At 45.8% G+C, this 15125-nt stretch overlaps 1 protein-coding gene across 1 annotated transcript in view; it reads right to left on the bottom strand.

Moving 5' to 3' along the window:
* ARRDC1 (arrestin domain containing 1) overlaps positions 1-15125 on the bottom strand; it is a 34280-nt gene that overhangs the window by 2913 nt on the left and 16242 nt on the right. The window contains exons 2-7 of the mRNA XM_069747963.1: positions 9484-9594; positions 6827-6877; positions 5862-6016; positions 4797-4979; positions 4081-4257; positions 1870-2293 (exon numbers count right to left, since the gene is read on the bottom strand). Of these exons, the coding sequence (XP_069604064.1) occupies positions 1870-2293; positions 4081-4257; positions 4797-4979; positions 5862-6016; positions 6827-6877; positions 9484-9594 (1101 nt within the window). The remainder of the gene's footprint in view (positions 1-1869; positions 2294-4080; positions 4258-4796; positions 4980-5861; positions 6017-6826; positions 6878-9483; positions 9595-15125) is intronic.

Genomic DNA, 15125 nt, shown 5'->3' with positions numbered 1-15125 from the left:
ATGTATATAAAACTTTGTATGTTTGGCATCGGCATAATTGTACTGACATGGAAAATCACGTCACCAGGTAATTTTTGCTGCACAATAAAACGGCATAAAAATGAAAATTGTACATTTTTTAAAAAAAGTGAAATTGCATTTTTGGTTGTTTTTTTTTTTTTTTTTATAATAATTTCACCCCACTTGGAATTATTTTTTTTTTACTATTGTATTATAAAAGGAATGGCATTATTCAAAACACCAACATGTCCCTGAAAGAAAAAAGCCTTTATACAGCTATGTGGAAGTTAAGAACAGGTACCACTGATACATAGCTTAGAAAAATTGCCGGGATAATATCCCATATTAATTTGGACACTACAATAGTCACCAGGACACTCCAGAAATATCAATCCTACAAAATACGAGGAGCAAAAAGTCCCATACGCAGGTATAAAACAACATATAATAATTTTATTGAACATATAAAGTACATACAGACTGACAATACAAAGTCCAGGAAATGGTGCATATACAGAAGACACAACCACTGTAGTAACACAAGGGGCATAACAAGCGGATAACCAAATGTAAAAAGTGATATGGCATATACCAATAAGCAGCCCCCCGAGGAAGCCCAACGCGAAATGCGCGTCGGGGCTGCTGGCGACACACACTGGCACATGAACACGGGTAAGACTAACGGTGTACCTTCCCTATCTGTTACTATTTAACCCTATATGGGATAGGAAGGATGTGGAGACTTGTATACGGATAGGGTTATGGTTGCATATACCCTGGTACCCTGCATAGCACTTAGCACTTTATTGGTATATGCCATATCACTTTTTACCTCTGGTTATCCGCTTGTTATGCCCCTTGTGTTACTACAGTGGTTGTGTCTTCTGTATATGCACCATTTCCTGGACTTTGTATTGTCAGTCTGTATGTACTTTATATGTTCAATAAAATTATTATATGTTGTTTTATACCTGCGTATGGGACTTTTTGCTCCTCGTATTTTGTAGGATTGAGCTATGTGGAAGTTGCCCAACAAAGGGTTAAACTGAATGGAGCTGTATAACTGCGTGCGGTGAGCTTCCCCTTGTGGTGGCTGCAAGCAGGCCACATCTCAGAGGCCAGAGTAAGAAGAGGGAGCAGTTTACTGAAGGACCAGACATGTGTCTCAGTAACAGTCCTGCCTCCATGTGCTAAACCTCTACACAGCAAACATAATTCTGGGGTTTGTGGTTTATATATTCTTCTGGGGAGGATTGTTCTGTTGGAGGAATATTGTGTATCCCTATGTTATAGAACCCCCTTATGGTCCCCAATGGCAGATATCCGGGTAAAGAATGGCAAGGCAACATGCCCGCTCCATTGTTAGTTGCGGAGACCCCCCTTTTAATCAAGACTCTGGAACATGGGAACCAAGCTCTGTAGAGCCCTGTCTTAAATGGAGAAGAGATGGAGAAGAGATGCACACGTTTGATCTCCATTCATTGTTATTCGAATGTTGGTAATAGAGGAGGGCACCACTATTTCTGGCAGCCCAATAGATAATGAATGGAGCAGAGGTCGAGCGTGTGCATCTCTGCTCCATTCGAGGTGGAACCCCCTGCGATAACAGGAACACAACGGTAAGTTAACCACAGGCCATCCTGCTGTTGGAATCACCATTGATCACTGTGATCTGTGAAGGAACCTGCTGTGAAGTGTTCCATTTCTCTACAGCTCCTCCGCAGGAGAAAGGAAGCATTACACTGTTCTCACTGAAATCCAGGCGTGTCCATGTAAAGTGTGGACATGTTGGGTCCTCCAGAACAAGACACGGATGATTCACCTGCTTTGTATAGGGAAGAGTGCACTTGTCATTGTGAGAGGACTTACCGTAAGGATAGCCCCATGTGCTGTATTCTGGGGGTAAGATCAGAGTGCTGGCTGTAGGCACTGGGACAACAGCTCCGTCTGCGTAATACGGGATGGTGGCTCCTGTGGAAAGGCAGAGGGTTGGGTGCGAGGGAGATCCCAGAGTTCCGGCCTCTGTCTCCTGGGAGTCTGGGAAGTGCAGCTCGGGTGCGTAGCAGAAGGGGGCGTTCGCCTGTTGCTGCGAGTGGCACTTAGTAGGAATAGAGACATTGTCCATAGGCTGGATGCTGCAACACTGTTCATCGTCTGCAGGGGGCGCACTGGGAACCACGGGCGTCTGTGCATGTGATATGGAGTGTCTGAGACCTAGGCGAGAAGGGCTGACCGCTGTATTTCCAATGTAGATGGGTAACGTGACAGAAACCTCCGGGTTTTTAACTGTGACCTGAGGAAAACGAACCCAAATAAGAAATGAGTAGAAGGCTTAAGCCCCTCTAACCCTGTGGAGAGCAAATGTCTTTTTTTTTTTTTCTTTTTTTTTTTTGGAAGTTCAGTTCATTTCATGTGAGATTTGATTGTTTTCTGGGAAGATATCTGCTCATCTACAAATCTTGCCTTTCCAAATCTTTCATTTATTGTGACAGACATAGTAACATAGTTAGTCAGGCCGAAAAAAGACATTTGTCCATCCAGTTCAGCCTATATTCCATCATAATAAATCCCCAGATCTACGTCCTTCTACAGAACCTAATAATTGTATGATACAATATTGTTCTGCTCCAGGAAGACATCCAGGCCTCTCTTGAACCCCTCGACTGAGTTCGCCATCACCACCTCCTCAGGCAAGCAATTCCAGATTCTCACTGCCCTAACAGTAAAGAATCCTCTTCTATGTTGGTGGAAAAACCTTCTCTCCTCCAGACGCAAAGAATGCCCCCTTGTGCCCGTCACCTTCCTTGGTATAAACAGATCCTCAGCGAGATATTTGTATTGTCCCGTTATATACTTATACATGGTTATTAGATCGCCCCTCAGTCGTCTTTTTTCTAGACTAAATAATCCTAATTTCGCTAATCTATCTGGGTATTGTAGTTCTCCCATCCCCTTTATTAATTTTGTTGCCCTCCTTTGTACTCTCTCTAGTTCCATTATATCCTTCCTGAGCACCGGTGCCCAAAACTGGACACAGTACTCCATGTGCGGTCTAACTAGGGATTTGTACAGAGGCAGTATAATGCTCTCATCATGTGTATCCAGACCTCTTTTAATGCACCCCATGATCCTGTTTGCCTTGGCAGCTGCTGCCTGGCACTGGCTGCTCCATTAATGGGGATAAGTAGTTCTAGGTCCCTGCATAGCAGACGGTGTGGAAAACCACGTGCTAACCAGAGCTCTTACTAAAATCATTGGTGACTACTACAGATGAATAATGGGCAACTTGTCATGCACTTTGGGTCAATGTGAACTCTGGTCAGATCAGCGAATAAAGCCAATCTACCCTGAGGAAAGAAAAGAAAAAAAAAAAAAAAGGATTGAACATGTTGAAATTCAGCATGCTCAGTCCTACTTGTCACCCCAACTTCTGTCACTGGGGGAGATGTTGCTCCACCATTCACATCAAATACTTGTCTGTCCCAAAGAAATCAGTTGGTTCGGTCGACATTCATCTGAGGCTGGAATCACACATACGCGAGATACGGCCGAGTCTCGCAGATGAAAACCCAGCTCTGGCGCCGGCACTTGTGAGCGGAGCTTGCAGCTCTATGTATTGCTGTGTGGCTGCACGCTCCTTTCCGGAGTCCCGGCGCCAGAGCTGGGATTTCATCTGCGAGACTCGGCTGTATCTCGCGTATGTGTGATCCCGGCCTAATGTGAATAACCGCATTTAAAAGGCGTTGCCCAACACCCATCACCTCAATCATGGTCTTGCTAGCTCTGGTGGTCGTAAATTGGCAACGATTATCTGAACACAACCCAACAGATCAATGGGAGAGTTAGTGGTGGCATGCAATCCCGTCTTCCCACACCAGGTGGCAGTATTAAATCTCTAGTGTATTCTATAGAATGATTAACATTTCCTCCTCCTTTTACTGCAGATTAATGAATAAGAACGACTGTGGGTCACAGTTACATTTCACAGACTGATTAGTAATTATTTTCCGTGAGATCATGCCAGGTGTGGATGAGTCACGTGTTATTTTCGCCCCATCCGTACTTCCAAGAGCTTCTTACCTGCAGATAATATTCTATCTGAATAAGGTTACAGCCTTGCAATATGGACTGAGGAAGGGCAGGCACCAGAATTTGCTCATCCCAAACTGCATGCTTCCACGCCTTTACCGCAGCCCCTTCAACCTCTGCGATGGTCCTCAGATCATAGACACAACGTTTTGATCTGTAGGCGATTTTCTAAAAATACATTATCAATGTGTAAGTTAGGGGTCATGTTGTGTTCTACTACTGGCTGAGCACGTCCACCGGAGAAAAGGGGGCTGCACATGAACACCAGAAAATGGTATTCAGATGTGCTCCCAGAAGTGTCTATATAAGGGGCAGAATTATAGTAGTTATATTCTTGTACATAGGGGGCAGAATTATAGTAGTTATATACTTGTACATAGGGGCAGTATTATAGTAGTTATATACTTGTACATAGGGGCAGTATTATGGTAGTTATATTCTTGTATACAGGGAGCAGTATTATAGAAGATATTCTTGTATACAGGGAGCAGTATTATAGTAGTTATATTCTTGTACAAAGCAGGCAGTATTATAGTAGTTATATTCTTGTACATAGGGGCAGTATTATAGTAGTTATATTCTTGTATACATGGAGCAGTATTATAGTAGTTATGTTCTTGTATACAGGGAGCAGTATTATAGTAGTTACAGTATATTCTTGTATACAGGGAGCAGTATTATAGTAGTGGTATTTTGTTTCCTCTTACCTGAATAAGACTAGCCACAATGGGGCCAGTGTCACGGCCTGACTTATTCTCCACCTCAGTGTGGATTTTGATAGGTTGTCCCACGACGTAGCCCCGGAGGTCAGAGGTCACATTCAGCAAAAGTTGACCAGATTTCACTAGCTTGTAGCTAAACTTTTTAGATGCGGATCCACAGCTTAATTGCTAAAAATAATTGATGACAAAGTTGATTAAAAAAAAAAAAAAATTATATGCTTAAGTCTTTTTACTGTTCTCTCATTTTCATTGTGTCACCATCTGGAGAAACCTCTCTCTCTATAAGAGGACCCGCTACCAAGCAGAAAGGGCACAGAGTTGTCCAGACTGGGGGAGGGGAAACATGCGGTTTGCAGCAGCTCTCTGTTCTGCGTCACTTAGGACACGTTCAGTATTTTACATCAGTATTTGTAAGCCATTATACTTTTCCTCTGCTTACTCCACTCCTTGTTTTGGCTTACAAATACTGATGTAAAATACTGAGTGTGTGAACGTGGCCCAAGATGGATCCTGCTGCCAATGCCCAATTACCGTATTTTTCAGATTATAAGATGTACTTTTTCCCCAAAAAATTTGGGGGGGAAATGGGGGTGCGTCTTATAATGCGGATATACCTTACCAGTGCCATTGCTGCAGGCTGGGATGAGGGTGCTTGGCGCTGCTGCGGGTGTCTCTGGTGCTGTAGGGGTTCTGTCGATTTTGTGAAAGGCCAGAGCCCCCCGAACTGGAGACACCCACAGCGGCACGCCGCACATCGGAACACTCCCTGATCCCGGGCTGCCGCATCATCCCACTCCTGCTTCCTCCAGCAGCGACCCTGAGACCCCGCTTCACCGCAGCCACCACCCCCGGTAAGCAATAAGATGCATGGATTATAAGAAGCACCACCATTTTATTAAAAGAAAAAAATTCCGGTTTTTCTCCTCAAAATTTGGGGTGCGTCTTATAATCCAAAAAATACGGTACATACCAGGAGATCACAATGCAGTCACTTACTAGCCAAACTGGGCAGATAAGAGGCTGTAGCATGCGAGTGACCTCGCAACTCACCTCGATATCAGGGATTTCATTCAGGTCCAGGGGTCTCAGGATGTAGAACGGTTTGCTGCTCTTGTAATCTTTGGATAGTCTTCGCGTTTCTATAATCGCCTTCACATGGTAAAGGACTTTACCAAACGGCCCCTCGAAGGATGTCGGTGCCGATGCTGCAAACAAGGTAGAAAAACCATGAGAGTTTCAGCCCGTCGGCCTCCATACATGTAACTAGCAGCAGATAACCTCTACCAAGTGCAATAAACCAGCGGACTAGGTCGGTTTCTGTATAGTATTACTTTGTTAGAAGAGTCCTCATAAGGGCCCAGCAGGACGTGATCAGTTGCTCCGTAGCACCGCCACTGGTAATATGAAGTATTACATGAATCCCTTTGAAATCAATGGACTGCACATATAATGACCACAAGAGCACAGACCTCCAGAGTGAAGACATGGTGTTTGTAGCACCTTGCAAATATATAGGAGTCTTAAATGGGACCGCCTTCTTTTCTTAAAAATGGTTCTCTAAAGCGTTTCATCTCCCCATTGTCATAAAGAATATGCAGTTTATGGCATTTGATGCAGCAGAAAACCACAGGACGTCTTCCCTGCCCCAATATCTGATCACCCCCATTAGTGAAACCATATTCGGGAATTGCTGTGTACACATTTCTCTAACCTTAGTATACATGTTTGGCTCGTGTTGACCAAAGGGGAATGTAAATGGCGTTTCCACGATTCGCAGCCAAGCTACATATTAACACAGACTGATCGATTCTTTGCAGCACGTGCAGTAAAGCAATAACCCCTGACCGGGAATCCAGTGACAGATTCTCCGAGCATGTTAATCGATTTATCCACCTGATGTGTCATTCTGACTGCGAGCGATGCCGCTTTGATGTCGCCTCCGTGCAAGTCATTAATATTAAAACCATACTTCCAGCCTCCACGGCAGGAACCAGATAGCCGACTCGAGTCATTACCTGGCAACAGAAACTGGAAAGGAAAGGTGCGTTCCCCAGGCTGCAGCGTTCCTGGAAGACACAGACACTTTCATAGTCATTTACAATGCAAAGAGATAAGAACAATGCATTCTTCCAGACCAGACAATGAGGGGCGGCCAACACCCGGCACAGGATACACAACAGAAATATTCAGCTGCCTCTGGGCTGCTGGTGCCAGAGTGCAGCATTTCTGCTTCATGTCAACGTGCAAAAACATTATTTTATCAGGTTTTCGGTCTCTGGATGTGATGACTTATGTTCTCCTTAGTTGGCAGCAAGTAGACATCTTTAAAAAGTGTGTGATTAGAAAGTTATAAAACTTAACACCTTTTATAAGTGCTCGTAGGGGTCTTACCTGACTATAGACCCCCACCATACTCAGTCAAAACCCTTTTGAGGGATACTGAGTGCTTCTTTTGATTACCTGCCGTTCCCCCACACCCCAATAGATGGCCATTGAGCAGGCTATCAAAGTACAGTGGGCGAGACTACAGCTGACCGTGATTATAGTACCGCCCAGATGACTGGTACAGCGCAAGGAGTTAATTTTCTGGCTTCCGGTAAATCTGCTAATTTCCAGGTACCTTAATGTAAAATAATGACCCTCATCTTGTATGACATGTTCCCTCTAAGCTGCTGCCGGACATATCTCCACAATAGGGCATGTTGAACTCATGCATGCCTGATTCTTCTCCGAAAGCCAATCCTTTTCTCCTAGGACATGGTGTGTGGTAGGAGCCTGCACCTCTCTCCCCTTTGACGACACATGCATGCTTAACCAAATGGAGTGTGCATGTGTGTAGGAGGGGTCCAGAGATAGCGGGTGAGGTCAGTCACGCACGTGGATGCCAATATGCTGATTGTGCTTGGGGATGGGCATTTTTCCACTCATTCCATTGCATTACTGATTGGGATGAAATCTCATTGTCTGCCTTTTGCTTTTTATTAAACAACCATTATAACTCTGAATAGGATGAAATACTTGGAGCCACTCGGATCATTGATCGTTCAGGTCGAGCGTTCCAAATAGACTTTCCTTTTTTATGAGCAATGAGATGTAAGTGGCTGCAGGAATGTCTTCATTAAAAGACGGCTTGCAAAGAAACTCCATACCGACACCGTGAACACAATGCAAAACCCTCAGCGCGGAAGTTACAGCATGTACTGAAACCTAAGGGTAGGGTGGCAGGTGCGGAGGAGAGGTGGACAGCATTTATAAGACCACTTCACCAGAGAGGACTAGCACAGCAGATGGGGCACCGCACGCTCTACACACAAAGAAGAGAAAATAGACCGGCTATTGATAATTCACATCACGGAGAACGTTTCCAATGATTTGCTGGGTTCTAAAAATATTCCTATTGTCAAGACCAAAAGCACAAATGTACTAGTCTACGAGTGGTTTCTAAAAGTAAAGTTTTCACACAAGCATGTCAAAAATGTTGATTGGCGAGCTTAGCCCCCTGCTGAGTGCTCAGCCAAAAGCCTTTCTTCTCAGAGACCGAATACAGGCTTAACAGAAAGTCTAGAGTCTCAGAGGACAGCAGCACTCATAAGTGCTTCTACACCTTCCTTTACTGATCAGTGGGGGTCTCACTTATCAAAACTTCTGACTAGAGTTGAGTAAAAAGATTTGCAGGACCTTGGTCCAGTAGCCACATCGGTAGTCCATGGCTGCCAGACCAGACCTCGTCCTACCTGCCAGCATCCCCAGCCAGCCTCCTCTTTTGATTAGAATGAGGTCATGCTTGGAAGTATAAGCTCTAGATCTTCAGTCTCTGGATGTTAAGGAGTATGCTACTACTCACAGACAGCAAGTAGACATCTTTAAAAGGTAACCTGTCAGATTCATGCTGCCTGAAATATGGTCAGAACGCATCAGAGCCTCGCTGCACGGCCGGGGACTGTAGGGAGAGTCCTGACTAGTCCGATGATGAGGTCCCCGGCCGGCTTATCGCTGCAACACACTCCTTGATTACCAGATTCTACACACACAGGTAAGATCTGTCAATCAACTAGAGCAGGGTGTGAAGAGGAGGAGTTTTTAATTCTATGGTTTACGGCTCGTTGCCTAGGTTACCAAACACCTCTGCAGCCTCAGCGGTGGCTGGTCTCCTAGGCAAGAAGTGCAGCGATAAACTCTTCAAGATTGCTGGATCCGACCAGCCTATGTGCGTTCCTCCAATGCTGCAAAGGTAAGGACTCTGGTTGCAGAATGGGCGAGGACAAATTTCAAGTCAGCAGTGCGGCGATGCCGCTTGTCTAAACAGGCAATCTTCAAGAGCAAATCCAAGTTGCAAACTTAGTGGAGACCTTGTGTTTCCTACATGAAAGATATACGTGTACAGCAGATTGTAAAAACTGGTGAAATTAGAGAATGGCTCTCAGGCGGGAGAATTCATTTGTAATTGCAGCCACATTAATAACAAACACTTGTTTGTGGAGACGTACATATTAATGGGGGCCCTATGGCCTGGAGCAGGACTCGGGTAACTGGGATTGTTAACAGACAAACGCCTAAGCTGATAGTTACTGGTGCACAAGACAACCGTAAAGGAGAGGAGAAGGAGCCACAATCTGCAACAATAACCTGAGGATAGACCTTTAGGAGGGTCTATGCTCCTGGGATCATGTACCTTTATCAGCCAGCGAGAAGGTCCCATTGAAGTATTGCTCCTCCAAGTTCCAGGATGTGTCGTTAGCCTTGTTAGAGACCCCGCACGTGCCCACGCAGTTCACCTTGATGGCTGGAAAAAGAAAACAGGATTTAGATATAAAAATTCTACTCTACGTAGAGATGTAGATTCTACTCTATAGGGGGCAGTATGATAGCAGTTATTTTCTGTACGTAGGGCACAAGTAAAGCCTTGTTTAGCTGCTCTTAATCTAAGGTATTTAGGGGTCTCACATCCAGTGCTGGGGGCTTCTCCAAACCTGCAGTACAAATGTATTCTCTATGCACGGCTGATCCTATCGTCTCTCTATCTGGAGTCTATACCATCATCCAGACCTGCGGATACGACGGTCCCAAGGAAAGCTGCAGGTTCAACTATACACCAACATGTACTCAGGGCATTATAGGCCCGTATTTAATGCAGATATTTGATGAGATTTTTGTGCATGTGGCATTTTTTTCTGCTTCTCGTTCATCAGTGGCCAAGTTTGGAACTTTTTTCCCCCCCAAGCAGAAATGGAGAAATGTTTTATTTATAATTATATATCTATCTCCCCTTGTGAATATACCCCTAGGCAGTCATTGCCTTTCTATGTGCTATTTCGCGATGGCGGTCAGATGCTTGGATTCTCTAACCTTCCTTAGCAAAATAAGACTATTGGTGCATATGGCCTGCAAATCCAACCCCAGTGTTTTCGCTTTTCAGTACGGTGTCACTGAAGAGTCTGGTAGCTAAATCATTACTGCCATTAGATTTCACAGGACTGTTCCGCTTCCAATGTGAAATGATTGTGGTGGATAACCACCGATAGTGTCACCGATGACAGGTGGATGGACTAATGCCACGCACAGGGATTTATACACTTAGGTAAATTGTAGAAAGTGGATAAAACCAAAGCACTATAGAAGCAACAGCATGGCGGACAGCAGCTGGGATCATAAGGTCTACATCAGCAATACCAAAAATTGTTGAACAATGGACTAAAAAAAAAGTGAAATCAATATCACCCGAAGAAACAAATAAGAAGGAAATAATGAGGCCATGGCCCACCAAGTAAAACCTAACTAAGGCCAGGTTCACATTGGGCGTTTTTGCTGTGTTTTTTTTAGTACCAGCTAGGTCTATAAGACTTCAGAGATCTCATGCAAACACTTTTGTCATCGGTATTTTGTGCTTTGCATGGTTTTTTTTGGACACAGAGCATGTCACTTTCAGCATTTTTCACCAATTGAATGGAAAAGAAAAAAAACACATGAAAAAAGGCACCAAAGCCTGTGTTTTTGCAGCAGCTCCTTTCCTGCTATGCACACAGGTTTTGCTGCAGAAAAAAAAAACGCAGCAAAAACGCCCAGTGTGAACTTAGCCTAAATATGGAAATCACTCCGGAAATCAATATAAATCCTACTAAAGCATGGAATCATAAATCCACCAATCTACTAATAAAACTAATTGTATTAGAGATTACAAAACATGGCAAGGTACAAATTGAAAAAGGAGTCACAATAAAATCAGAGGTGAAGGCACAAATGTGGAGAAAGGAGGGCATGGTCTGAACACATTATGTAACTGGGGCAGAGACCATCAGGGGAATACATATTGTATATATTGACTAATAAATAGAGATATAAATGAATTGTATTGTACAAAGTACTAATAATGAATCACAAGTGGTTTACCCATAATTCCCTGTATCAAACCTCGTCCTGAAAACCCTACGCGCGTGTTGCGTTGACTTCGAGTGTGAAGGGGATGTTATGTTTCAAACTATGTACAATACAATTCATTATCGCCATGTTTTGTAATCTCTAATGAAACTTTAATTGCATTAGTAGATTGGAGGATTTATGACTACATGCCTTTGTAGAATTTATAACGGACTAAAGTATAGTATGTTAGCACACTGACACCATTTTTCATGGAAACATACCTGCCACGGCCTGCGCCCCTCGTTACAAGCTGCCACGGCCACGGGCTGCGCCCCTCGTTACAAGCTGCGACGGCCACGAGCTGCGCCCCTCACTACAAGCTGCGAAGGACACGGGCTTCGCCCCTCGTTACAAGCTGCGACGGACACGAGCTGCGCCCCTCATTACAAGCTGCGACGGACACGAGCTGCGCCCCTCGTTACAAGCTGCGACGGACACGAGCTGCGCCCCTCACTACAAGCTGCGACGGACACGAGCTGCGCCCCTCACTACAAGCTGCAACGGACACGAGCTGCGCCCCTCACTACAAGCTGCGACGGACACGAGCTGCGCCCCTCACTACAAGCTGCGACGACCTGCGCCCCTCATTACAAGCTGCGACGGACACGGGCTGCGCCCCTCGTTACAAGCTGCCACGACCTGCGCCCCTCGTTACAAGCTGCGACGGTCACGGGCTGCGCCCCTCGTTACAAGCTGCGACGGACGTTACAAGCTGCCACGACCTGCGCCCCTCGTTACAAGCTGCCACGACCTGCGCCCCTCGTTACAAGCTGCGACGGTCACGGGCTGCGCCCCTCGTTACAAGCTGCGACGGACACGGGCTGCGCCCCTCGTTACAAGCTGCCACGACCTGCGCCCCTCATTACAAGCTGCGACGGACACGGACTGCGCCCCTCGTTACAAGCTGCCACGGTCATGGGCTGCGCCCCTCGTTACAAGCTGCGACGGACACGACCTGCGCCCCTCATTACAAGCTGCGACAGACATGGGCTGCGCCCCTCGTTACAAGCTGCCACGACCTGCGCCCCTCATTACAAGCTGCGACGGACACGGACTGCGCCCCTCGTTACAAGCTGCCACGGTCATGGGCTGCGCCCCTCGTTACAAGCTGCGACGGACACGACCTGCGCCCCTCATTACAAGCTGCGACAGACATGGGCTGCGCCCCTCGTTACAAGCTGCCACGACCTGCGCCCCTCATTACAAGCTGCGACGGACACGGCCTGCGCCCCTCGTTACAAGCTGCCACAGACATTGTCTGCGCCCCTCGTTACAAGCTGCCACAGACATTGGCTGCGCCCCTCGTTACAAGCTGCCACGGGCCACTGCGCCCCTCGTAATGGACTGCGCCGGCCATATTACATCATATATGGGTTTGTGATGTGGCAATAATAACCCTCATTTCCAAAACTGATGTCCACCCCATACAGTGGGAATGTTCACATTACAGGTCAGATGTTTTAGGATTTACAGGCCTGCCCAAGCCACTGACCTCACACCAGAGCCGACGCCATTTATTCCATGCCTTAGGGTATGTTCACACGTTCAGGATTTCCATCCTTTTTTTTTCCTGACTGTTTTTTAAAAAACTGCAGCTCTTGGCAGAAAACGCAGGTCCTTTTTTTGGTCCTTTTTTGGTCCGTTTTTGATGCGTTTTTTTGATGCAGTTTTCTAGCCAGAGTCTGTGTGTTTTCTAGGAATTTTTTTAGGGTTAAAATGGCTGAAAATACCCTAACCCTACCCCTACCCCTACCCCTATTCTAACCTTAGTGAAAAAAAAAAAAAAAAAAAATTCTTTATTTTTTTTATTGTCCCTACCTATGGGGGTGACAAAGTGGGGGGGGTGTCATTTACTATTTTTTTATTTTGATCACTGAGATAGGTTATATCTCAGTGATCAAAATGCACTTTGGAACGAATCTGCCGGCCGGCAGATTCGGCGGGCGCACTGCGCATGCGCCCGCCATTTTGCAAGATGGCGGCGCCCAGGGAGAAGACGGCCGGACGGACACCGGGACGCCGGGTGAGTATAAGGGGGGGAGATTAGGGCACGGGGGGGGGCATCAGAGCACTGGGGGGGGGCATCGGAGCACTGGGGGGGGCATCGGAGCACGGGGGGCGGGATCGGAACACGGGGGGGGCAGCCACACTCCGCCCACGCACTTCCGCCCGCTCCCCGCACTTCCTGCTGCAGCGGTTCTGCACATCAAACCGCAGTAAAACCCGCAGATATATTTTTGATCTGCGGGTTTTACTGCGGTTTGGACCTCACAATGGAGGTCTATGGGTGCAGAACCGCTGCGGCTCCGGAAAAAGAATTGACATGCTCCTTCTTTTTTCCGGGAGCTATTCAGCGCGTCTTTTTTTTTACAATTTCCGGACCATGTGCACAGTGTGTCCTGTTTTCCATAGGGTACAGTGTACTGTACCCTGCATGGAAAACAGCTGCGGAACCGCAGCGGCAAAACCGCCGCGGTTCCGCGGTAAAAAACGCACTGTGTGAACATGGCCTTAGCATGTTTTGAAAAAACCTCAGGAAACTAATGAAGACAAATTAGAGGCTGTGCACTGTGTAATATCTGGAAATGAGGCGGCGGCAGTTCATAACCCAGGAAAAAGACTACGGGTTCTTTTCTGCCTTGTCCCACTGACATTTACTTAACCAAAAACAGTGACAATGTGAAATCCCCAGATATAGAGGAAAGGTAACTATGGGAGAGCCAAACAATGCATTCAGTTCCCCGTCCTCTCCTTTTACAAGGTCACCTGTTAGCCGCTGAATAATTATAATTATCCGCTTCTGTCACATCAAGTTGTAAACAACTAGATCACAGCTGAGGGTTTACTACAATGTATTGTACCATGGAGGTATAACCTACTGGGGAGCAAAATGCATATTTTTACCCCAGCTCTGCAGTCTGTCATTTGACCGCTGCAGCCAATCACAGGCATCAGTGGTCAAGTGACCAAAGAACAGAATATAATTACGTCTTGTCCTAGCACCAATCTCCTGGATCCTGTAGGGCTACCGCAGTTAACAATAACTGATTTTGTCATATTTTACACCATACCTGCCAACAGTAAATGTTTTGGAAAGGCAGGACAATCCCTTTTATAACATCATCATGTATAATAAAATGTAATAACTCGGAGTCTCGACTGCTCAGCTCACATAAAACTGAGTACAATATCAGGTCTCCGCAGGCTTTCATGCTCTGACTGTAATTAGGAATGTTCCCATTTGTTGCCACCAAAAAGAAATATTGACAACAATGAGGAAAAAGCACAAAGTATATTACAAAGTTGCAGAACATTTCTTTACTCGGTGACTAAGCTTTATTGTCATACGACAAAACAATTCCCTGAACCGACCAAACTGGTTCATGACGTCATAAATAAGGCTTATCTGCACCCAACAACGACACCACTGATTGTTTACATTGTGCTGGTTAATAATAACCTGGAAGATCTTTGTTAGAATTTAATCCTAATATCCACGAAAATCATTTTATAGAAATCTACTTTAGCCTAAACCTCCACTCCCCCATACATTTTAGATTTATTATGCTTTTCTTATGTAGCGCCATTCTACAGCGCTTTAAATACATTATTATCGCTGTCCCCATTGGGGCTCACAATCTAGATTCCCTATCAGTATGTCTTTGGAGTGTTGGGGGAAACCGGAGGAAACCCACGCAAACACGGGGAGAACATACAAACTCCTTGCAGATGTTGTCCTTGGTGGAATTTGAACCCAGGACCCCAGAGCTGCAGTGCTAACCACTGAGCCACTTCTGTTTATCCAGCATCTCTCTCACCCGACTCTCCCACATACAGGAGTAGTCGACCCTGCTGAGTGCTCCTGTGTCATCTGAGAGCCCCTGCCAGACATTTCTA

Source organism: Ranitomeya imitator, chromosome 2 (assembly GCF_032444005.1).
Source record: "Ranitomeya imitator isolate aRanImi1 chromosome 2, aRanImi1.pri, whole genome shotgun sequence".
Classification (NCBI taxonomy): domain Eukaryota; kingdom Metazoa; phylum Chordata; class Amphibia; order Anura; family Dendrobatidae; genus Ranitomeya; species Ranitomeya imitator.
The sequence above is the reverse complement of the archived record's forward strand: the minus strand, read 5'-3'. Positions and strand labels throughout refer to the sequence as shown.